We start from the raw sequence: 25,681 nt of genomic DNA on the forward strand, positions 1-25,681 counted from the left end.
ATGGTGCTAAGCTTTCGTAATTCTGTACTGCCAAGGTTAACTATAGCTGGATCCAAAGATTGTTGATTCTTGACAGCATTGTAGATAGTTGCAATATCACTTGGGAGCAACTGAGCCTGACGCAGTTCATCAGAGCTGGGTGTATCCGACTGTGGTGTTCCTGAAGGTTGGTTGCGACCCCCTTGTTGATTAGAAAAGTAATCTAAAGTTGTGTGCTCTTCATCATTCTGGCAGTTTTTACTCGTGCTGGAATCTTCTACTATGCAACAACCATCACCATTAGTTACGATTAAGCTGGCAGCTTGTGAGGACTCTGGTCCACTCCTAGCTGATACTTTACAGTCTGTACCAACAACTTCATGGATGCAGTTTTCATCCAATAAGTCATCGGCACACTCTTGTGCAGTCAACTTCTCTCCAGCAATCCTAGTACACACAGGGTTTTCATTTTGTGCCCTCTTTGATAGTTCATGTCGAATTTGGCTCATGCTTGGTCCTCCACATTGTTTGGTGACTCTGTCACATTTGGTGCAGTCGTGGCATGGCCTCCTTGATAACCCATCAGCGTTCCCATGTTTGCTCCCTGGTCGATGCTCTATGGTAAAGGTGAATTTGCTCAAGATCTCTAACCATCTTGCAACTTGGGCAGAAGGCGTAGTCCTCCTGCATAACCATAAAAGTGAAGCATGATCATTACGAATTTTGAACTCTTTACCATACAAATATGGAGGAAAATGAGCAACAGCTTCAACAACAGCTAACAGTTCTCTTCTAGTCACACAATAGTTTTGCTGAGCAGGTGACAAAGCATAACTATAATAGAATATTACCCATTCCTGGCCATCTTAGATTTGAGACAAAACTGCACCAACCCCATTAAGAGAAGCATCTGTGTCCAGGATATAATCAAGAGCCAGGTTTGGATAACCCAGAACTGGGGCCGTCAGTAGCGACTGCTTCAGTGTGTTAAAAGCTGCATGGCACTCCTCAGTCCACTTGAACTTGGCTGTTTTACTGGTTAGCTTTGTCAGTGGTCAGGCTTTGTTGGCAAAGTCCTGGACATACTGACGATAGTAACCAACAGTCCCAAGAAAAGATTGTAGCTCGGTCACATTCTTTGGAGATGGCCAAGTAGCAACAGTAGATATTTTCTTTGGATCAGCTGCTACACCCTTGTATTGGGAGGAATTTTTTGTAGGCCAAACATGGACTTTGTTTAGTAGTTTACTGTAATCGATTGCAAAGCATACGATTGTCACTACATTTATCGCAAGTAATATCTACAATTGATGGAGTTCTCATCACCTAGCAACACGATTGAGTTGGAGGCTAGCGAGCATTCTCATTGGATAAGGACTTCATTGTGTGCATAACTCAAGCAGACTTGTGAAGCAGCGCTATGCTAAAACATGAAGAAAAGCGCGACATACGCACATTGTTCAGTTTTAAAGTATCAAGCTTAAGTCAGTAGCTTAAAGGACCTCTTAAAGGACCAGTAATTTTTGTAAGTAGAAACTAACTTACTTATTTTTATCTAGCTTTGAAATTTATTATAATTATAACTTCTGTCAATTTAGATGTATATTCTACTAATATGATTGACAGCTCGATGTGTTAAGATTAATAAAGAACCAGAACATATATCTTACCATCCGTTGATTTTACTGGATACGTACAGAGCTTCCAATACAGTGAAAAATTATCACGCCAGACGGAGACAATCAGCACATTATTGACAAGCAGCTATAGAAGCTCGGAGAACAGCGCATCAACTTTCTAACTTGGGCGAACTCTATTTCAACTCAAATTAATTTAGCTATAAAGAGACATAAACCAGTCGACACACTAGATACCCTACCAGACAATCTGACGAAAGTGCTTGCAGAATTAGAAGCTGCAAACACTCTTTATGATACGCTGCTGAGTAATGTTGCAGAAGATCATTTTTCTTCATACAAATTGACCGCAGGTAAATCTGTATCTGAATTCATGCGAAGTGCTCAGACAGAATATGACAGTGCTGTAAACTCTATAGTAGAATATTAGAGGGCTATCAATTCTCATTCAGCGGTAAACTTGAAGCTTGATATTCATTTATTGTTAGAACGTAGTGATTTTATTCTTGAACAGCTAGATGGTATTGCTAATAAGGATGTCAGCCAATCACAGGCTGCTTTTGTTTTTGTAGAGATAGATGGTTTTATTAGTAAACTGCAAGATAGTGTGCATAGCCTAAGCGCTTGTAATAGTGCTGAAGATAATAGTGAGTTATTTTCTGATGTAAATAGGTGTATTATAAACTTAGAGCACAGGGTTGTAGTATCTAAGCAAATGCACTTTCTACTTACAAGTTCAAAGCAGGTAATAATGCCTCAGGCTAGTCAGCCACAATCTGAAAGTTTTGCAGATCACACTATTACACCAGTCTCACTAACAATAGCTTCGCCTACCACTACTTCTAACATTATCACCACTCTCGGTAGAAACAGCTCCATCTTTCTCACTTCTGCCTCATCAAACACTCTTACTGAACCACTCTTTACTTCAATTCAAACTTTGACTACTGGTACAGGTGTACCAACCATGTCAAATGGCACAGGTGTGCCTACAATGGCGGCTAATACAGATGTACTGGTCGCGTCAGACATCACAGGTGTGCCGGCTGCAGCCATTGGTGCAGGTGTGACAGTCGTGTCGGGTGGCACAGGTGTGCCAATACAGTCTGGTGCAGGTGCACCACTCATAACCCAGGTAAGACAAAACAGTGTTGATGCAGGGCGACTCAGTGTGTCTATGAGGGCACAAAGTCCATTGGTGAGTACAGTAATACTTCAACTTACGAGTGCTCCAACGTACGAGAAACTTGAGATACGAACCAGCTTTTAAGCAAGTGTTAGCACTAACATACGAGCCATGTTTGAGATACGAGCAAGTGAGTCACTTGCCAAGTATGCCGGAGGTGTCTTATGAGAACAGCATCACTCTGTATTTTTCAACTGCTCAGGTTATTCTTTTTGTATCGTGTTTTTTTTGGGCGCGATTTCCAGCGCAGAATTATGTGAATTAAAAGTACTGTGCGTTGACCGAAAGTTTGCCAGTAAAATGAAAAATAATGCAAAGAAAAAGCCAATGATAACAGTTGATATTAAACGGGAAATTATTTAAAAATATGCAAAATATATATGAGCGATTGAGCTAGCTCAGCAATTTGACAGAAATACATCCTCAATTATCAAACAGAAGGATTATATTCAGGGCATTTAGTTTGCAAAAGGACTAACGATAGTTTATAAACGGCACAGCGATCTTCACGACCGCTGATGGAGAGACTGCTCAGACATTGGATAAAAGATAAACAATTGGCCGGTTATGGCGTACTGAAACGATGCTATGTGAAAAGGCCGGGTGCTAGCTATCAAAACTATAAAAATAGACATTCGGACAAGTTGGCTAGTGGTCGTGCATTAACCCTTTGTGACGACACCTGAGTTCGTCCTAATCGCCACATGTTGAAAGGGCGACAAAGACAAACGTCCTTAGATAGGTTTATCTTAAAACGGCCGGCAGGTCGTGAAAGCGAAACAAAGGAAAAATTAGATGACCAGCGAGAAACTTCAAACTATGAACGCCGAAGAAATTTTAATTACGTTAAGTTGAAAATGAAAGTTTGCTTTTAGGTTTGCTTCTAAGTTTGTCTGTTAAGACATTGATAAAATCCAGATTTATCAAAGTCAACTATCGTAATGAAGGATAACTTATATCTCCCTCTCTGGCAAATGCTAGCGTTAGCTGCTATTGTATGTATTTAATTTTACATTTTAATTAATCACATTTCCTTGCATTATTTTTTATTTGTTGCTTTCTGAAAGCATGTGGTAAGTTAGGATAATAACCAACATGTTCTTTCTGTTACAATATCTTATTTTGAGTGTTTTATTTGTATTTTTCAGAGTATGGAAACCAATCAATATATATTTAATTGTTCTATATATAAATAAATTGCACCAACATGCGAGCAAATTAACATGCGAGCTCAGTCTCGGAACGCATTAAGCTCGTAAGTTGAAGTATGACTGTAGTGGATTAGCTACAATACCAGAGTTTTCAGGCGCAGCAGGGTTTAGGCCAACTAATCGTAGTTATCAAACCAGCATACCCTTCAACACAGAATCACAGGTAAGGCCTTGAATCTAAGTATTACTGCTGCATATGATGAGAATGCCAAGTTTATAGGTACAAGTATTCCTAGCAACTCTTCATTGGCAAGGAGAGACAACAGTCGCTTCAAAAGGGCACCACTTCTTATTTTTAGTGGAAATAGGCATGAGTGGGCTGAATTTAGGGCTGTTTGGCTGTCATATGCTCACAATGAATTAGGTTATGAGGAAGAAAAGGCTCGGGTACTTAAACAGTGTATGAAGGGGGAAGCTCTATCCCATGTTAGAGCCATTTTAGCAAATCAACCCAACGCACATGAAAGAATGTGGAAACGCCTTGAAGACCTTTACTCAGATGCCAGTGTAGCTGTTAGAAGTACATTTGTAGAGCTCGAAAGACTAAAACACCTTGCAGAAGGTGACATTAAAGGTCTGGTAAGCTTCACGAACACTGTTGAACTATGTTACAGTCAGTTAGGTGAAGTTAAGCAGCTTTCAGCTGTTACACCAACTCAAGTTGATGTACTGAAATTAAAGTTACCCCCAATAATTAAGAGAGAATGGGTGAGAGTTTACTCAACACTCTCTACCAATGACAAAATCCAACCCTTTACAAGGTTTATAACATTTTTAGAATTCGAGCGCAACCTCTGCATCAGAGAGTTGGCAGAGGATGCAGCCAAACCAACCAAGCATGCAGAGAAGGACATCAAATGTGGTGCCATAGCTAAGACACACGCTTCTTCTGCTGGAAGTGCAGCAGGTCGAAAATCATCTTCCTGCCTAATACATACCTATCCAAAAGTTACACACAACACAAGCAAGTGCCGGCAGTTTAAAAGCATTGAGAAGAATGATCCATGCAATTCGTTTCGCAAGATAAGTAAAGTATGCACAGAAACATGTTTGACAAAGACTTATGTCCAAAGAATAGATCTTTTTATCCAGTCAGAAGATGTGGTGAGCAAGGTACAGTCACGATGTGGTGGTTGCAAGGGTAGAAAATGTTCAATACAAGGATACACTTACTCTTTTCAAGAGCAGCAAAATTTGGAGATGATCCAGGGTCTCAGGTATGAACCAGACAAAAAAATTTTGACCCCCAACACACCCTTTAGATTCTACACTGCTTCCCGTCAACCAGAAATCAGTAATCGAAACCCTAAAAAATGCCGGGAAAACTGTAACAACAAGAAGTGACTGCACCAGAACTGATAAAGACCAAGTCCAGGACATGTTAGTCAAAAAAGAGGCTCATAAACTTCCACCAAATAAAATCCAGAACTTGAAAGGCTCAACTTTTTACATCAGTCATATGGCAGTCGAAAATCCAAACTCATCTTCTAAACCTTTGAGAATTGTATTCATTCGCAGCCAAAAGTTCAACGGCCAACCTCTCAATGACTCAATACCAGAAGAACAGGATAGTCATACAACACGATTATTGGGTATTTTACTCAGATGGCATGGAAATCCTTTTGTGAAGAGGTTAGAGAAATGTTCAATTGAATTCACATCTATGAGATGGAACAACACAGCCATCGGTTCCTTCGGCATTACATAAATCTCACACGAGAACCTGAAACTTATGTTCTTACTAGGGTCAATATGGAGAATAGACCTGCAATAAATGCCGAGGCAATTCTCAAGACAGCGGAACTGAGTAAAGAAGACCACCCTAGAGTAGATAGACTTTTCCGAGAGCCAAAGTATGTAGACAATGTGGGCGAGTTAGTAGAAAATGAAGTAGAGGTGAAAAGTCTCGCAGCAAATGTCACCAAAGTACTTTGAAAAGAATTCCAGATAAAGGGATGGACTTTCTATGATCACTACACAGAAAACAAAACTTCTCTTGTGCTTGGCCTGTCATTTAATCCAAGACCAAATAAGATTCAGTATAAACCAGCTCTTGACTTTTCACAAACAAAGAGTAACAAACAAAGTGATCTAAATATACAACCTGGTGAGATCCTCGAGGCCATCCCAAAAACCCTCACCTAACGCATGGTGCTACGATCTTTTAGGGATACTCAGTTCATTTGTCGTGATTGGTAAAATGTATCTAAGAAAGACATGGAATTTTGCATCGACTGGGATAATTTCCTGCCAGAATCAGTTGTGGGTAGAGTTTTTTCATCAGATGACAAGTCCTCGCAAAATCCAGTTTGGTAGATGTTTGACTCCTGAAGGTGCAGTCGACAAGCCATTGCTAGTAGTACGGAGTGATGCTAGTGACAAAGCTTATGGGTATGCAGCATATGTTAGATGGATTTCATCAAACGACACATACTTCTTCAAGTTGATTTTTGCAAAGTCGTGCATTGCACTCCTCTGAAGGCTGTCAACACCTCAGCTAAAACTAAATGCAGCCCTGGTAGCAAAAAGAGGGCATGAAGTCATATAAAAGGTATTGAGGTTTGATTTTGACAGAGTTTGGAAGCATTGGAGCAGTCTTTTAGTGTCAATTATTATTATCCAAACTGATCCGGACAAGAATGGTATCATTCGGCGAGTAGACTTCAGTATCAGAACTTCAGCACAGGTAAGGATTACAAAACTCATACAAGTACTTCTGTTGTCATGCACAAACTTGCCCTGATGGTTCCAACAGAAGAACAGTAAGTATCACATACAATAATGACATATTATCACATCTAGTTGTAACTGATACCACATGTGAACACACTGACACATACTGGTCGAATAGCATATCTGCATTTTGATTATAGTAGTTTGTTTAGGTCAGACACCCATCAGACATTCCCTTGTGTTCATTTGTTTAGGTATTATCACCTTGTGCTTGTTAATGTTTAGTTTTTTCCCCTGTTTGACCAACCCCTACCCCTCCGACGTATTGAGAGGAATTTTTAGTAGGCCAAACATGGACTTTGTTTAGTAGTTTACTGTAATCGATTACAAAGCATACGATCATCACTACATTTATCGCAAGTAATATCTACAATTGACGAAGTTCTCATCACCTAGCAACACGATTGAGTTGGAGGCTAGCGAGCATTCTAATTGGATAAAGACTTCATTGTGTGCAGAACTCAAGCAGACTTGTGAAGCAACGCTATGCTAAAGCATGAAGAAAAGCGCGATGTACGCACATTGTTCAGTTTTAAAGTATCAAGCCTAAGTCAGTAGCTGTTGGTCAGTTTTCTTAATTAGATCGAACTTGAAAAGGACCAGTAATTTATGTAAGTAGAAACTAACTTATTTTTATCTAGCTTTGAAATTTATTATAATTATAACTGTTCTGTCAATTTGCATGTATATTCTACTAATATGATTGACAGCACGATGTGTTAAGATAAATAAAGAACCAGAACATATCTTACCATCCGTTAATTTTACTGGATACGTACAGAGCTTCCAATACAACCATTACTACTAACTATATGTCCCAAATATGCCACTTCTTCTTGAAAGAGATGGCATTTGGATGGCCTAAGCTTGAGCTTGGCCGATCGAAGCCGAGCTAGGACCTCTTCATGGTTGAGGTAATGTTTTTCGAAGCTGTTACCCATGACTATAACATTTTCTCGATATAGCAGCGAAGTCTTCCAATGCAGGCCTTGTAACACTTGCTCCATCATTCGTTGAAATGTTGCCGGAGCTGCTGTCAAACCAAATGGCAAAACTTTCCATCTCCACCGGCCTTCTCTAGTGCAAAATGCCGACTTATCTTTAGCATCTTCATCTAATGGAATTTGCCAATAGCCGCTCATGAGATACAGTGTGGAGAAGAGTTTGCTGACAGCCAAGGCCCCCAGACTTTCATCTATACGAGGCAGGGGGTGAGCATCATGGACTGTAATAGCATTTAATCTGCGATAGTCAATGCAAAACCTCTAGCTGCCATCTTTCTTTTTCACGAGTACAACAGGAGAACTCATGCTCCATATGCAGGCTCAATAAGACCTTGCTTTGACAACTCGTGAACTTGCTTGCTGACCTCGACTTCTTTCTCCACCCCTAAACGTCTTGGAGCCTGTGTAATTGGCTTTGACATCGCCTTAACAGGAATAGAATGTTTCATTAAAAAAGTCAGTCCTTGATCAGAGTCACCTTTCGAAAAGACATCACTGAAGCTATGCATCAACTTGGCAATCGCTTTGCGTTGCGAAAGCTGAGAACATGCCTCAGTTGCCTTTTCATATAGGCTCTCCAAGCAAGGTGAAATAGCAGGGATATTTTCATCTGAGACACGCTTCCTGTGGTTCCCATCCATCATATGAACAGATGAATTGACAATCTGTCCCTTATCCAAGCTGACACACTGCCCTATAATAGATCCAGCATTAAGGTGACATACTTGCATTGCAGGATTAATACATCTAACAAAAAATTTCCTTTCTTCACTCCATGTACTCACGCTAGCAGCAATAGCTATGCCATGCTTAGCCACAACTCCCGTGTCTTCTACTATGCCAACAGGGGTACAAATGTTATTTAACAACCGACACCGGACCAACTGTTCAGATCTAGCGAGATGACTTGCCAGCAAGTTGAGGGTACATCCACTGTCTACTAAATAGTGTACTGAACAGCCCTCAATTTATCCTGGAATATAGAGTGCAGAAGCAGTGGCTGCAAAATTTATACAAGATGCTCTGCATCAATCCTCGCACTGCAATTAGATTGACCTACCAGAGGGTTCGCAGCATCGCCAGAGCAATGAAAAGGCAAGGGAAGCAAATCGGGTTTCTTAATTATTGGTTTTGTGACGACTCACCAGGACTGTTTACTTGGCTCACCCTTGTTTTTCTCCTGCCCTGCTTATTTGGCTTTCTGTAATGGGTATCTGACATCAGTCCACCTACTTTACCCGTAATCTTAGTAGTGAACCCTGCTAGTTTTTCTGATTAGGGTTTGTGGATGGTGGTGGCCCTTTCTTCCGTACTGTACAACTCCTCATCAGATGGGAAGAGTCTCCACATATGAAGCAACGTCTGGCTCTATGAGACCTGACATTGGTTATGTCAACACTTCTTTGCTCAAGAGCAGCAATCCGTACAGACTGATCTTTTATCAGCTTTGTCTGTTTTTCCAGTTCTAATGACATGAAGAATAGAGCCTCAGCCAGATCTGTTTCAGAGTTGTCGGAACTCTCAGAGGATTTCTAGTTCTTGAGGGTTGTACTGGTTGATGGCCAGCTATTTCATAATGTTTTGCTGCTGTGATGGCTTCTTCCAGATTTAAGACCCTGACCAGCAGCAGGTGCCGCCGAAGTGCAGGGTGATCCACGGCTCGCTGGAAGTGTTTTAAAGCCATCTCATTCTCAACAGCACACCCAAGATCACCATAGGCTAACTTCGACAGCCTCTCTACTTTGTTACCCAATGATAGGTAAACTTTTCTTTTTCATCGGTGTAAATAGTGCAGCTGTTCTCTTGCTTCAGACGCAAACAGTCTGAACATCTGTAGCAGCTTCCTATTTACTTCAGCGACCGAGTCAGCTCTTCCACATTCTTTGGCTGTTTGCTCTAAGCAGGATCTTAGCTGTATTAGTGCAACTCGGTCATCCCATCGGCTTACATCACAAATATCAGTAAATTGTTGTATAAATAAGTTTACTTCTCCATGTCCATCAAAGTGTGGTAGCCAGAGATCCACTCGACCACTGAGTGTAGAGGCTGAAACCTCAGCCTTCTTATTACAGACTTGGTCTAGTTGTTTTTTGAGTGTGCACAACAACTCTTGGGTAGACCAACAACTATCACACTTCTCTGAAGCAGGCTCGACCAACCTGGTTGAATGCAGCTACTCTGTTGGTCGGGGAGTGGAGACAGTAAAACGTGCTAAATTGTGGAGTTCTTCTGCTGCTGAAGTTGAAGCTGAAGTCTGTCCTGCAGTTCCAACACATATTTCCTGTACATATCATGGATGAAGATTGCCCCATCAACGAGTACTGATGTATCGGAGTGCATGACTTGCTTTGGCTGTTTCTCATCAGCATCAGTAAATGGATTAGTCGCATCCAAGAATGGGTTACTGATTGGCAGAAATGGATTAGTAGACTTTCTGGAGTCTCCGCCTTGAGCCATCTTTTTTTCCGGAGAGCTGTTTAATAATTACTAAGTTGTGCGTACAGCTAAACTCTCAGTAGCAACAAGATTACAGATATCCTACTGCTGCCACCAATGTTGTGGAAGTCAGCGCTGACTAGCCACTTGCAAGTGGGTTCTGCGTACAATTTGTCTTAAACTCAATGAGTAATAGCTCTCATGCACAAGTGTAATTGTTGCAAGCAAGGTGTCTGGTGAATAATGCCTCTTTATTTACACAAGCTCTCTAAGCATGGAAAGATAAAACAATTAGATACAATTCACTACAATCAAACGCAATGCTAAAATGAGTTACAAATGATAAATACTCAAACAGTTACACTTGTAAATGTAAAAATGTTAAGATATATATATATATATGTTACCAAAGATATACAAGGCTGCACAAAGGTAGGTTAATGTTACCGCTCTGTTCTTAATGCAGATTAAGAATGTAACTCTCAGTCCTTAGTTCTGTCGTTCGTAGTCTGTATCGCTAGCTCTGTGCTCTTTGTTCCCATTTTAACACTGAAGCTTCTTTCCTTATATAGCAAGGGCTGAGTGTTAATCCATGGGCTCTCCATGCAAGCTGGTCTTTTCGAATTACAGGCTAATTTGAGAATAGCTAACACTTATGGCAATTGGAGAAGCTCAGCTTGGTAAATCCATCACATTCTCCACCCCTAGATGCAGTGTCAGTATTCAAATACTGGCCTACAAGCGTCGATAAAGGATGGATTAAGAAACCAGCTACAATGTTGACAACCCTAGTGTAACCTTCGGTTACAATACTTAGTTGTCCTGAGAATGCAGCGTTTTCCTTTTGTTTTGTTTGCTCAGTTCTGATGTTGGTTGAGGATTCCTTTAGCCCGAGCTAGTATGTGTTCTAGGTTATCGTATTTTATAAGAAGCTTTGTGTATCAACCTTGAACTTCTTTCTTTTCCTCTACCACTTCTGCAAGGCGAGACTCTAATGCGAGCTCGTACTGGAATGGTACTCGAGGTCGTTTCACTTTATTCTCTCGCAGCTGGCAAGCTGTTGCAGGCGCAGGAGTAGCTTTGCTACTCAAATACGATCTGCTGCTACCAGCTGGTTTGGTGGTATGATTTTCTCGAGCCGCGGCTGTTGCTTTATTTTGCAGTACTCTCCTCGTAGATACATGATTACTTCTATATGTATTATGCTTGGTGTGGCTTTGCGGGTGTTCCTTGCAGTACGTGTTGCCCGACTTGAATTTCTTTTGTCCCTTTCCTCCTGCCCAGTTTGTGCTAGTTTGTTTGGAGTGATTTCATTTTTTCTGTTGTTCATTCAAGAGCTCTCAATAGAGATGGGAATAGAGATATTGAGTCATTGGAGCTGTTCTCTTTTATAGATGTCTGGCATATGGAATGGCTAGCCTGTGGGTGTAGGTTGAGTGTTAAGGTTCAATGCTTTATGTCAGGCGTGTGAAGATATCTTGTGCGCGTAAGTCTTCTGCTGGTGCACGTGATGTTGACATGTTGAGTGGAGCTCGTGACTTACTCCTAGTATCTAGGTCATGTTTGACAGGAGTGGCAGACCTGTATGTGACTCATTTGACTTGTCTGTAATGCTTCTCTGGTGTTTTTTTGTGATGGTTGTTGGTAGGTTTAATTGCTTCGACTTTCCTTTGGCATATTCTCCATCTGGTGTTGACGCACTTTCTATGATTGGTTTCTCCAAATTTAAAGTTTCTAATTTGTTTTTGGCGTTTTCTAATTATCGGATCTTTTGATGTCTCCGGGCGTCTTGCTGCTTGTACGTATTATATGCTTATCCTGTTGTCTGGCTGCATTCCCTATTGGTTTGCTGTTTTTGCAGTATTTCCATACAACAATATGCATGCAATTTACATTATAGCCTATTATTATTTTATGAATAATATTAAGTTCCCCTCATTGTTTGGTAAAATTTAAGCATGCCATCTATTAACTGGACAAAGTATACTGTACCAACTGGTGATGTATCACGAGCATTGCTAGATAGTGTTGTATACTTAAAACTTAACCCAGCATATACATGAAACTACAATTATAAAAGGGAATATCATTGACGTAGTATTCAGCAACATGCATTGCATTAAATCTGTCATTGTTCATAATCCATTACTAAATGACCATGCCATTATTGACATAGAAACACATTTAAATGTAAAAGATAATGAGAGAATTGAGAGAAAGGTATATTTCTATAAGAAAAAGGCCAACCTAAAAGGCTGAAGTTATTTTGTCTGCTTTAAATGAGTACATTGATAATAGAATGGCTCAAAATGACAACATTGAGGTCCTCTGGTCACTCTTTGAACATGCTAATGTTCAAAAATGTAATCAATGAATGTGTGTTTTCTAAGATACAAAAACAATCCTCTCAACCACCATGGATGGATAGGCAAACTGAACGATTATTAAAAAACAGCGTAAAACATACAACAAAATGAAGCAAACTGGTTTGCAAACATAGATTAATGAATATGAGAAACTTACAAAACAAAATAAAAAATATATAAAAAAAGAAAGGCCCAGTATCTCTTTAGTAAGTTATTTGTCCTCTTGCAGGATGGTGAAACCAAACCATTTTTTAGTTATTTGTGAAAAAATTGCTCAAATGATGGTGGAATCATTCCTTAACTGAGAGGAGGTGATATGGTAGTTAGAACACCTATTGAAAAAGCTAATATGTCAAACCATCAATTTAAATCTGTTTTACTTTGAATAAAAATGATTGCCTACCTGCAACAGTTGCACCTCGTTTTAAAAACATCAATTATATAGAAATACTGAGTATAAATGGTATAAACATTAGCAAGGCTAAGGGTCCTGACAACATAAAAGGAATTACACTGGAGACTTTCTCATGCTCTCTTGCTCGGCCACTTATAAATATTTTTTAATAATCAATAAACACAGCAAAATTTCCATCGGTGTGGAAACACGCAAAAGTAGTGCCCATTTATAAGAAAGGTTCAAGGCATGATCCTGCCAGCTATAGGCCAGTATCACTGACTAGTGTCTGTTGTAAGTTACTGGAACATATTATCTATTCCCACACGAGTGTCCACCTAGATAAATTTAATATTCTTACAAATTTACAGCACAGATTTCGTGCTAAACGATTCTGTGAAACACAACTCATTTGCACACTAGACAATTTAGATAAGAACTTTGATAGAAACTTGATTACAGATGCAATAATACTAGACTTCAAAGGTATTTGATTGTGTGAATCATCGAAAACTGGTTTATAAAATCAGAAATTATGGAATAAACGATCAAGTCATAAATTAGATAACATCATTTTAGATAATAGAACTCAAGTATTTGAGCTAGGAAATGAACTGTCAAATATCGTGTTTGTAACCTCTGGTGTGCCGCAAGGTTCGGTGCTCTACCCATTATAAATTTTGCTTTTTATTAAGGACCTTCCAGATAAAATAAAATCTCAGTGTAGACTTTGTGCAGATGATGCTCTGGTGTTTGCCACAAGAGACCAAGCCAATACCTTCAACAAGATCTGCATTCACTTGAGTCTTGGGCAAATCTCTGGCAGATGAGTTTTAATTCTACAAAATGTTACCACCTTTCGGTGGGAAAATCGCATGTCGAATAAAGAGACTTTTTTCTCATGAGCTCAAAAACTAAAAAGCGTATTATCTAATCCGTATCTCGGCGTAAAGCTGCCGAGTGACCTAAAAAAGGAATAAATACGTTTGCAAAATTTAATCCAAGGGAAAGCAGTTAATAGGAATGCTTAGAAAGGTAATTCTTAGTTTTAGTAATTTAAGAGAGAGTAATTATTTTGAGTCATTGGAGGAGAGACGATCCAGATTGCTTAGAAATATTTTTAGTACTTGTAGAATTGTTAGAAGCGATATTAATATAAATGTAGGAGTGAAAGTTAGGAAAAGTGGTTTAGATGAAGAAAACAGGCCTCCTGCATTTTCTACTCGACTTGAAAAGTATTACCTGCCCCACATTAATACTGACCAGCTAAGATATTCTTTTTGGCCTCGGACGGTGAGGGAAGTCCGCAACGAGATTGAGTAGCTAGCTTGTTCTTTTAAATAGAGCTCCACTATTTTTTACCTCCATGGGAGGGTCTTGTGGAAGATTTTTATCTGATGAAATTCTGCGACATTTGGGTGTAATAATATATACATGTACAGAGTATTGCGTGTTCTTTTACTAAAAGTTCAAGTTTGCCATGTAAAGTATAGTTTGTTGAAAGCTATCACAACTTTAGTGACACATAAGTTTATTTGTTTTACAGGCTATATTTAGTCAAATGTTTTGAGATTGTATACCTACTTTTGAAGTTATAGCTACTTTTTATGAATTATAGCATAATGACAGTGTTATAATACAAGTTTTTTCTTGTGCCAATGCGGCATAATCCCACATACTTTATAAGCTTGTGGTTTTGTTCTTCAGCGTAGCTGGAGAATCACCCGAATCAATTGCATACATGTACATGCATATGCAAATTGTACATGTATGTATGATTGTAACTGTATAGTTAATGTCCATCCAATTGTCTAGATTGATTGTAGCTATTTCTCCCAAATACGAATGTTGCAAATTTACGATGTAGAGCTTGGGGGTCTTTAGTACTCTATGAAGTGGACTTGGGTTAGTAGGCTAAGAGGGGTTGTTGGATTCCTGAACTTCTGTTTTAAATTGATCACAACTCTTAACTTGTTGCTGCTTTGGTAAGAAAAAATACCACTTTGGGTTCTGACAAGTGGAAATGACCAGAGAGATGCAACTGGGATGCTGGTAAAATCTGAGATGCTGGTGCTGCAATCTGAGAGATTGTCAGCCTAGTTGCTTATTTAGGATGATGCTTGTTGGTGCACAGTTTTGTTGGTGCAATTTGGAAGAATAACAGCCTAACTGTTAATCGAAGATGATGCTTGCTGGTGCACTTGCGTTTGCTGGTGCAGTGTGTATGCTGGTGCAATACAGGTGAAGTTGAACTTGTTGATGTTCGTCGATAGATCCAGTGAAGGTTGCAGTATGTCTTGTATTGTGCACCAGAATGAACATATTCATACAGGCAGGGTATTTATATCTTAGAGGGCGGACCTTAGCAAGTTCAACCAGGTTAAAGAAAATAACTAGGTACATGAGAGTTTGTAATGAAAAACAGGCCCGTCCTCAACACATAATTAGATAATGGCTGCACATATAGTGACTCTACGCCTACAGAAACAAGGAATAATTATGGATATGTATAATTGGTTATTTGTATCAGTCCACGTCACCTATCAGCTTCTGGAATATTTATATTTGTTTATATATTGTTGAGATTCAACTTTCAATCTTTTTAATTAAGAATACAGTAGAGCTTTAAAAAGTCTATAGAATTGGTTTCTCAAATAATTTAAGCTACGGTAATAACATGCCATATTTTATTTATTTAATAATATTATTCAGAACAGTTTTAATGCTGGCAAATGGCTAAAAATAACACTGACTGGTGTATTGCCATTATACTTCATATCATTAAATAACACTCACTGGTGTATTGCCATTATACTTCATATCATTAAATAATACTGACTGGTGTATTGCCATTATACTTTATATCATTAAATAATACTGACTGGTGTATTGCCATTATACTTCATATCATTAAATAACACTGACTGGTGTATTGCCATTATACTTTATATCATTAAATAACACTGACTGGTGTATTGCCATTATACTTCATATCATTAAATAATACTGACTGGTGTATTGCCATTATACTTTATATCATTAAATAATACTGACTGGTGTATTGCCATTATACTTCATATCATTAAATAACACTGACTGGTGTATTGCCATTATACTTTATATCATTAAATAACACTGACTGGTGTATTGCCATTATACTTTATATCATTAAATAACACTGACTGGTGTATTGCCATTATACTTTATATCATTAAATAACACTGACTGGTGTATTGCCATTATACTTCATATCGTTAAATAACACTGACTGGTGTATTGCCATTATACTTTATATCATTAAATAACACTGACTGGTGTATTGCCATTATACTTTATATCATTAAATAACACTGACTGGTGTATTGCCATTATACTTCATATCATTAAATTCTATGTTCAAAAGTAAAATGAAACATAGTAAAAGTAGCGCAGTCAAAATCTATCAAATGTTGCTGTTTTATTCTTTGCTGCTCCGATAAACTTTGAAAGTGGAATTGCTTTGTTTTGCAAGCCGTTCCATAGGTTTTTTAATTCTTATTTCTATATTTTGCGCTTTTGATCTGTTTTTAGTAGCCGTTCATGTTCTAACAATTGTGCTATAAAGTTTATATTTTCCACTTCACTATGTAAGATGGGCAAAAGCAAATACATGTTAGGGTGTGAATGTGGTTGGCATCCCATTTAGTTTTCTGTGCCACCCCATTAAGGGGCTGAGTTAGAGGGGTGCCACCCCCACCCCTTTATGTTGTTAGTTTTGATGTTAAACTATAAACACACCAGTCTTTTAGGCTTCACTCTCGGTCGTTGTCACTTAACCAAAAGTAGTCTAGTAAGCTAAACATTATATAGTTCTGTTCTTTTTCTATGTATGGTTCTGTTCTATCACAGATGTAATTAAACACCTCCTTTGCGCCGTTGGCTGGTACCAGTGCTAACGCATACAACATTGTTACCAGTTCTCTCACTTTGCCATTCCTATTATGACAGCTCGTTGTTAGTTCGTAGTTTCTCATATTTCTGTGAATTGATTGGCAAAAGTAAAAGTGGCAACCTTTCGTCTCTAGCTTTTTCCCGAATACCTCATGGACTGCTTTCCACAGGGCTGAAAAGAGAAATACACTATTTTATTTATATTCATTGGAATTGTTCTGAGAGTAATCATTGTTTCTATTGAGTTAACTCAAATCAATGTAATAATCACAGATGCATCCAGTTACACAACAGCAATACTGAGATAGCTAGATGTTTCACAAAATTTAATGTTTTTTATTTATATTTCTTTGGATTCTTTCTTTGCATGTATTTGGAAATATGTCCAGAATATTTTGAAGTAAGGCATATAGCCGCGTAATTTTTGTGACAAATTTAATTTGGAAAGGAAATCCATTTTACATCATAAAACATTCTAATGTAAATGAATCTGTAATTAAATATGCATTCTTAATATTAGTGTTAAAACATGCTTTTTCACGTAACTCATAGTCAGCCATTGCACATGTTGCAGTCAAACTAGGTGCTAGCCGTTCTTTAATGTCTTTCAATACCTGATAATAATTATGATAACACAATGAGATACTGTTTAAAGAGGCAGTGTTGGGCGAGAATTGGCTCTTTTAATAGAAATATTCTGTAAATATTTGTGCCTGAACATAATCCACTTTTCTTTTTTTGGATATTAATACATATAAAGTGGCACTCGTTTGCTTAAGCATCCGCCTTATGAAAGGGTTAATAGTTAGCAGCTGCTCGAAAGGCCTTTTCACACACTTGAAGGTTCCATCCAAATACAGCGGTCTTGATTTCTTAAGTAGATCAGAGTGTAGAGTAGCTGAGTGTCAGAGGAAAATATTAAGTGCCTTTCGCCATCATTTAGGATGTCTGCTCTCAAGAAAGTTTTTGGTATGGCATCAAGTATAAGCTAGAAATGTTTTAGATACTGTATTGATATTTGTGTCACTGTTAGATTAGCGTATCAGATTTTCAGATTACCTGCATTTGCAAAATGAAAGCACAAATAAACTGTTAATTTTCCTAAGCAGCAGCATACTCAATAATATTATGATCAATTTTTGTAGTTAAAGCTGATAATCGTAATGCTCTATTAAAATTATATATGATAAAATTTTGGGTTGACTTACCTCAAAACCCTTTGACTTTGGATGTTTTGGTCTGCATCTCTCTCTTATTTTGTTTGCCATCCTAATTACGCTGTCTTGAAAGATTGCTGGTGGTTGTACATTTTGTCATGAATTCAATTTTGTCTCTTATCAAGGTAACACTCGAGAACGGCATCACTTTTTCTTCTTCTTTAATCTATAATATCAGTCAGTCAGGTACAGCATTTTCATAGGCTACTTTTTAGTATGAAAAACTCCAGCCAAACATTACATAAGTTTTGAGTATTATTATTGAGATTGGATGCCTCTAACGTTTCTTCTGTTATCTTAGTTATCAAAGCTCTTGTAGGTCTTGTGGCAGACGCATGTGTAAGCCGAATACCTTGTATGCGAATTCAAAATTGTCGCTTTTGGTAGCCTTGGCTCTGCATTCTTTCTGTTTTCTGCAAATCCAATAGACTGATTTTCTATCAATCTTTCTTTTAAGTTTTATTGATGACATATCTGTACGCATTTGGTGACACAAGTACATCTCCTTGCTGCTTTGCTCCCAGCTGGATAAATCTCATACTTTACCGCACTAGAAAAATAATTTTTAGTTATGGTTGTCTGTCTACAAACCAACACCAGATTCTCAAACATGATGCGAAACTTGATAATGATATTACATTACAGTCGTGAACATATAACACATGCAAGTGGTACATGGTGTTATTATATATTTTGCAGCTTTTCTGTCTATTGATTTTGTATGGATGTTTTTGATACCACCTGATAGCACAACTAGATAGATGTTCATCTCAATCGATGCTGGTCAACAATTCCATAGTTGGAGTCGATCTAGAATTTTTGTGCCTTGAGACATTTAATTTGTGTTTTCTTTTATTATATACATAATTAATGAGTGAATCTCACAGACACTACCATGTAGTCAGTGTATAAAAACCATTCAGTGTTGTAATTATGATTTGCTAAAGAAATGATAAAAAAAAATTTTATTTATTGTGTTGTTATTGGTAATAATAATAATGATGTTTATCTAGACTTACCTATCATCAATGTCACTGTTGTTGAAATCATCAGGTGTTGGATCAAGATGCATAATTGATGACAAGGAATTTGACCCGCTAGAAACAAAATGATATCATATCGTATAATGTCATACATGTATTAATAATTATGAAAAAGGTGTGCTTAATAACTTATTTAACACATTCTTATCTTCAACTTGAAAATTAATTCGTAACATGCGGTAAAAGTCCTATTTTTTACATACAATGTGTTCACACATTTATAGTTCAACTTCATATGATATGTCATGAAGGAAATGCATACTTTCTGTGTGGTGTATTTCTACTCCGTTGATCTGCTTTGGATCTGCTTCTTGATTTATAGTGGTGATCTGCCCTGGATCTTCTCCATAATCTTCAGTGTTGACTTACCATGGATCTGTTCTTTTATCTATAGTGTCTACCTGCCCTGGATCTGTTACTTGATCTATAGTGTTGACCTGCCCTGGATATGTTCCTTGATCTATAGTGTCTACCTGCCCTGGATCTGATACTTGATCTATAATGTTGACCTGCCCTGGATATGTTCCTTGATCTATAGTGTCTACCTGCCCTGGATCTGATACTTGATCTATAATGTTGACCTGCCCTGGATCTGTTCCTTGATCTATAGTGTCTGCCTGCCCTGGATTTGCTCCTTGATCTATAGTGTCTACCTGTCCTGGATCTGTTCCTTGATCTATAGTGTCTACTATTGTGCATGATAGTCAGAACTAGAGAGGCACTTGCTTGGTTGCTGTCTATACAAGAACTGTATTATGTACCTATATCCAAGGCATACAGCGTGCCATAAAACTTGATGAGACAATAATGCAACCAAGGTAAATAGGCTGACTAAACATAATGACCAACATAATGGTTTTCTCGGCATGCTAATGAAAACATACAATATGTGGGAACTAAGACACTACAATCCTTTCCTTCTTTGGAAAATAAACACAGTAGATGTAATAGCATTTAATTTCACTCAACTGGCTAATTTAAAATTTGATATACAGCATTGAAAAATCATTCACCATAAATGTCAAGTAAGCATCAGCTAAATCTAATTGCGGCACACCTAAGCTAAAATATGAAGATATAAATGTATAACTGTGTTTATAAACACTACTACTACATGAGCCTCAGTGTGATACAGGATTGCCAAACCTAAGAGGTGGAGCCCTTGACCTTTGAACCAGTGGTTGGGTTTGAGTGCACTTCCCAGCAAACCCACCCCCATGGGATTCAGACTGGCCAGACTGGGCGCAGTTGTGATCGTTAGATTCTACACATCGCTTCGCAAAAGACACATTTCGTCTCACTACACTACCACTTTCAGCATTCTCACATACAATTTCTGACCCTACCCTTCCTGTGACGTAGAACTTTTCATTACCAAAGTTTGCATCTAGTTGGCTTTGTTTTGGTTGTTTTAGATAGACACTGTCACCTACTGTGATTTGGTTTTCGACTGTCCCATTTTTTCCTTCCACATTGAGCTTAGATGACAACTTTTTCAATGCATCATTATCTGCTGCTTTATCATGTAATGTCCTGTCAATGTCAGCACTAGTAGTCTGCACGGAAGGCAGCTTTGTTTTCATGTCTCTACCAAACAGCAGTGTATAAGGTGCAACACCTGTAGACGAGTAGGGTGTTGAGCGGTATGCCATGAGAAACTTTCGCAGCTCAACTGACATCAAGGTTGTTCAATTTTGCAATTTTTAAAGTTTTCAGTAGTGTTCTATTGGTCCTTTCTATTTCACCGTTGGCCTGGGGCCACAGAGGTGTTGTAGACACCCACCGAATTCCACAGTCATGCATATACTTCCGCAAGACATCTGACACAAACTGTGGGCCATTGTCTGTTCTAAGGCTGTCAGGGAACCCGAACCTTGAAAATACTGTATCTAAGAACTCAATAACTTTGTCTGCAGTAGTGGATCTAAGGAATGCGCACTCAAAGTATTTGCTGTAGTAATCAATAACAGCAATCACTGACCTTCCATCAGGTAATGGGCCTAAGAGGTCACAGCTTAGCTGCTGCCATGGCTTGCTAGGAAACTTGCTCATTGACATAGGTTCTGGAGGATCTGGGGTGGACACTTTTACACAGTCAATGCATTTTCTGCAGAATTTTTCTGCCTCATAATCCATTTTAGGCCACCACAGTTTGGATCTCAGTCTTTTTTTTACTTCACTATGCCTTGGTGGCCCTCATGAGCTAGTTCAACACACCTAGGTCTAAGGCTTAGCGGCACAACAATCTTATTATTACGTAGTAGCACACCATCACACACACTCAGCTCTTCTTTGATACTCTGATAGGAGAGCGCACAACTCTTAAAATCACTCTGCTCAACAGCTCTAATAACTGACTGTATCTCTAGACAGTCCTTAGTCGCTGAGGCAATTTCACTCCATGTTAGAGCACATGGTACAGACTCCCTAGCGATTATGTTTATGTATTGTTCGGCTACAACTGAGGCTATGCTTCACTTCCCTATGTACTCTGCATTGGTTGAGATGCTCAGTCTAGACAGGGGGTCGGCAAGATTACATTTTCCTGGTTTGTGGACTACCTTATACCTAAATGACTGCGGCCTTAGTGCCCACCGCTCAATTCTAGGTGTTGGTTTACTCGATGCACTATTAAAAATAAAGTCAAGGGGCTTATGGTCAGTCACTAGCTCAAACTCAGTGCCTAACAAATACAGCATAAAATGTTCACATGTCCACACCAATGCTAAGGCCTCTTTCTCCGTTTGACTATATTTCCTTTCTACTGCAGAGAGGCTTCTATGACCGTAACTAACTATCCTCTCAGAGGCACCTTGTGTCTGAATAAGGATAGCACCGAGACCATAGGGACTTGCATCTGCTACAACTCGAGTATCAGCTTGGGGGTCAAAGTGTGCTAATGTTTGTGCTTGTGACATTGCATTTTTGATGAGCTCAAATTCTTTTTGCTGTTCATTGGTCCATTTGAAGGCCTGGTCTTTGTGTGTTATGCGTCGTAGTGGTTCAGAAATTGTAGCAAGATTTGGCAAAAATCTGCCCACAAACTTTACCAAGCCAAGAAAACTCCTACAGTCTGTCACATTATCTGGTCACCTAAAGTTGACTATAGACTCAACTTTACTAGGGTCTGCAGAGATACCTGCAGCTGAAACAATAAACCCTAGAAATCTAATAGAAGACATTCGAAAAGCACATTTCTTTCCATTCAGTGTCAGTACTACTTGTTCTAACCTACAAAGCAGGCTGTGCAGTCGTCTATCATGCTCTTCAGCACTAGACCCATATAGAATGATATCATCTGCTAAGTTTTGCACCCCTTCCAAACCTACCAGTGTCTGTCTTATTACATGCTGAAATATCTCAGGGCTAGCATTTGCACCTTGTATTAAACGTTTATATCTAAAAAGACCAAATGGAGTAATGAATGTTGTTATGTCACGTGAGTTAGGGTCAAGCTCAACTTGGTGGAAACCTTGATTGAGATCTAGCTTAGAAAACACTTTCGCACCCTGTAACCCAGCAAGCATTTCCTTAACAGTAGGGACAGGGTGTCTTTCACGAAGGATGGCCTTATTTGCCAGACGCATGTCAATGGTTTGCCTAATCTCACCAGAGTCTTTCATCACACATACAAGTGGGCTCACCCAAGAAGTACCCACTCCCTCCACTGGTTCAATGATGTCATTGGCTAACAAATTGTCTAAATTCTGTTTAACCTTTTCTCTATATCCAAAAGGTAACCTACGTACAGGCTGTGCTACAGGATGCATACTATGGTCTACATGAAACTTTACAGAAACATCCTTTAATTGCCCTACACCCTCAAAAACCTTGGGAAATCTATCTACTATATCTTTGTGACAACCACTAACAGCATATACAACATTGTCATTGATAGACAAAATGCTTAAGTCTAGCAGTTTCATAGCTCAATAAACACATGGTAGCATTGCTAAATACATATAGTTTTGTACTCACTACTCTACCATTAGCAGCACATGCAACATTAGTGTTTATTTCTCCCTTGATGTCTAGCCTAGTGTTACTTTCATAAGCAAACAGCTCACGGCTAGTAGGAATCAGTGTTGCATCCTTGTGTATCCGATCGTATGTCTTAATGTCTATGATGTTGGCGCAAGCTCCTGAATCGATCAAAAATGTCAGTCTTTCCGGCTACAGACAGTTGTACTTTTGGCATGCCACTTGAAACTCCAGCTATTTGTTGGCTACACTTTGTCGACGTTGATGCCTCACCAATTGTAAATAGTTGATTCTCCTGAAATTGAGTGTTGCTACATTCGGTTGGAGTTGTCTCCTCACTACCAACTGTACATACTTTCTGTGTTGATGAGCTGTTTGTACAGTATTTCGAGCCCGAGAAATGCCCTCGTCTTTTACAAGTGTTACAAGTTCTACCTTGAGCCTGACAGGATGGGTCACTTCCAATATGGCCTCTGCGGTTGCACCGGAAGCAGATGACATCTTTGTCTTTACCCTGTCGAAGCTGACGATTGGTTGTGTTACCAATCCTGTGTATACCATCGGATAGGATTTCAGTTTTGTCTTTACTCGCTGTGCCACTGCTACCATCAGCATACAACTCTGCCTCTACAGCCATCTTAAGCACTGTGTCTAAGTCAAACTGTTTATCATTAGGTATTCTAACAAGACATGAAGCAATGTGAGAATGGTTGATACCTCTTAGAAACTGTTCGACAAGGTTTTCGTTGAGATTTGTTCTAAAGTCACACCCTCTCGCTGCTTTTCTTAGCCTTACTACGTATTCATTTACCTTCTCATCTGGCCTCCTCTCCACTTGCCTAAACTTCTGGCGCTCTAATATAGGATTTGTAGAGCCTCCGTAATGATCTTTGAGAAGTTTTGTCAGTTCATCGAAAGCCATCTCACTAGGCATTCTTGGACTGCACAAGTCCCTCAGTACACCATACGTGCCTGCAGGTAGACCCGCGACCAACACATGCACTTTGTGTTCATCTTTAGTCTTGCTGACAATGAAATAACTGTTTAGCCTTTCTACATAACCATCCACCTCTCCCTCTGAAAATGCCGGAAGCCTTGCCATAGCCATGGTCAGTAAACAGTCTCTATCGCAGATCAGCGGTATGTAATCCAATGGTTTAATCAAAGAGTTAGTTTAATCCTCGTCGCCAATATTGTGCATGATAGTCAGAACTAGAGAGGCACTTGCTTGGTTGCTGTCTATACAAGAACTGTATTATGTACCTATATCCAAGGCATACGGTGTGCCATAAAACTTGATGAGACAATAATGCAACCAAGGTAAATAGGCTGACTAAACATAATGACCAACATAATGGTTTTCTCGGCATGCTGATGAAAACATACAATATGTGGGAACTAAGACACTACATCTACCTGCCCTGGATCTGTTCCTTGATTTATAGTGTGTACCTGCCCTAGATGTGCTCCTTGATCTATATTGTCTACCTGCTCTGGATCTGCTCCTTGATCTATAGTGTTGACCTGCCCTGGATCTGTTCCTTGATCTATAGTGTCTACCTGCCCTGGATCTGCTCCTTGATCTATAGTGTCTACCTGCCCTGGATCTGCTCCTTGATCTATAGTGTTTACCTGTTCTGGATCTGTTCCTTGGTCTATAGTGTTGACCTGCCCTGAATCTTTTCCATAATTTTCAGTGTTAACTTACCATGGATCTGTTCCTTTATCTATAGTGTCTACATGCCCTGGATCTGCTCCTTGATCTATAGTGTCTGCCTGCCCTGGATTTGCTCTTTGATCTATAGTGTCTACCTGTCCTGGATCTGTTCCTTGATCTATAGTGTTTACCTGCCCTGGATGTGCTCATTGATCTATAGTGTCTACCTGCCCTTGATCTGTTCCTTGATCTATAGTGTCTACCTGTCCTGGATCTGTTCCTTGATCTATAGTGTCTACCTGCCCTGGATCTGCTCCTTGATCTATAGTGTCTACCTGTCCTGAATCTGCTCCTTGATCTATAGTGTTGACCTGCCCTGGATTTTTTCCATAATTTTCAGTGTTAACTTACCATGGATCTGTTCCTTTATCTATAGTGTCTACATGCCCTGGATCTGCTCCTTGATCTATAGTGTCTACCTGCCCTGGATCAGTTCCTTGATTTATAGTGTCTACCTGCCCTGGATGTGCTCCTTGATCTATAGTGTCTACCTGTCCTGGATCTGTTCCTTGATCTATAGTGTTTACCTGCCCTGGATGTGCTCATTGATCTATAGTGTCTACCTGCCCTTGATCTGTTCCTTGATCTATAGTGTCTACCTGTCCTGGATCTGTTCCTTGATCTATAGTGTTGACCTGCCCTGGATTTTCTCCATAATTTTCAGTGTTAACTTACCATGGATCTGTTCCTTGATCTATAGTGTCTACCTGCCCTTGATCTGCTCCTTGATCTATAGTGTCTACCTGCCCTGGATCTGTTCCTTGATCTATAGCATTGATCTGCTGTTTGCAACCTGCTTCCATTCTTTGGCTGTAATCTATTTATTGTTGGTTGGGCATTTGAAGCT

At 39.1% G+C, this 25,681-nt stretch overlaps 1 protein-coding gene across 1 annotated transcript; it reads right to left on the reverse strand.

Annotated features, from left to right (window-relative positions):
- Window positions 1-21,610: 21,610 nt before the first annotated feature.
- LOC137385576 (uncharacterized) lies at window positions 21,611-24,225 on the reverse strand. Its single transcript, XM_068072061.1, has 4 exons — window positions 23,553-24,225; window positions 23,123-23,278; window positions 22,372-22,893; window positions 21,611-21,819 (listed from the first exon to the last, which is right to left on the reverse strand). Exons 1-4 carry the CDS (start codon window positions 24,223-24,225, stop codon window positions 21,611-21,613), a joined length of 1,560 nt encoding a protein of 519 aa, XP_067928162.1.
- Between the last annotated feature and the right edge of the window lie 1,456 nt (window positions 24,226-25,681).

This window comes from Watersipora subatra, chromosome 1 (genome assembly GCF_963576615.1).
Source record: "Watersipora subatra chromosome 1, tzWatSuba1.1, whole genome shotgun sequence".
Taxonomy (NCBI): Eukaryota; Metazoa; Bryozoa; class Gymnolaemata; order Cheilostomatida; family Watersiporidae; genus Watersipora; species Watersipora subatra.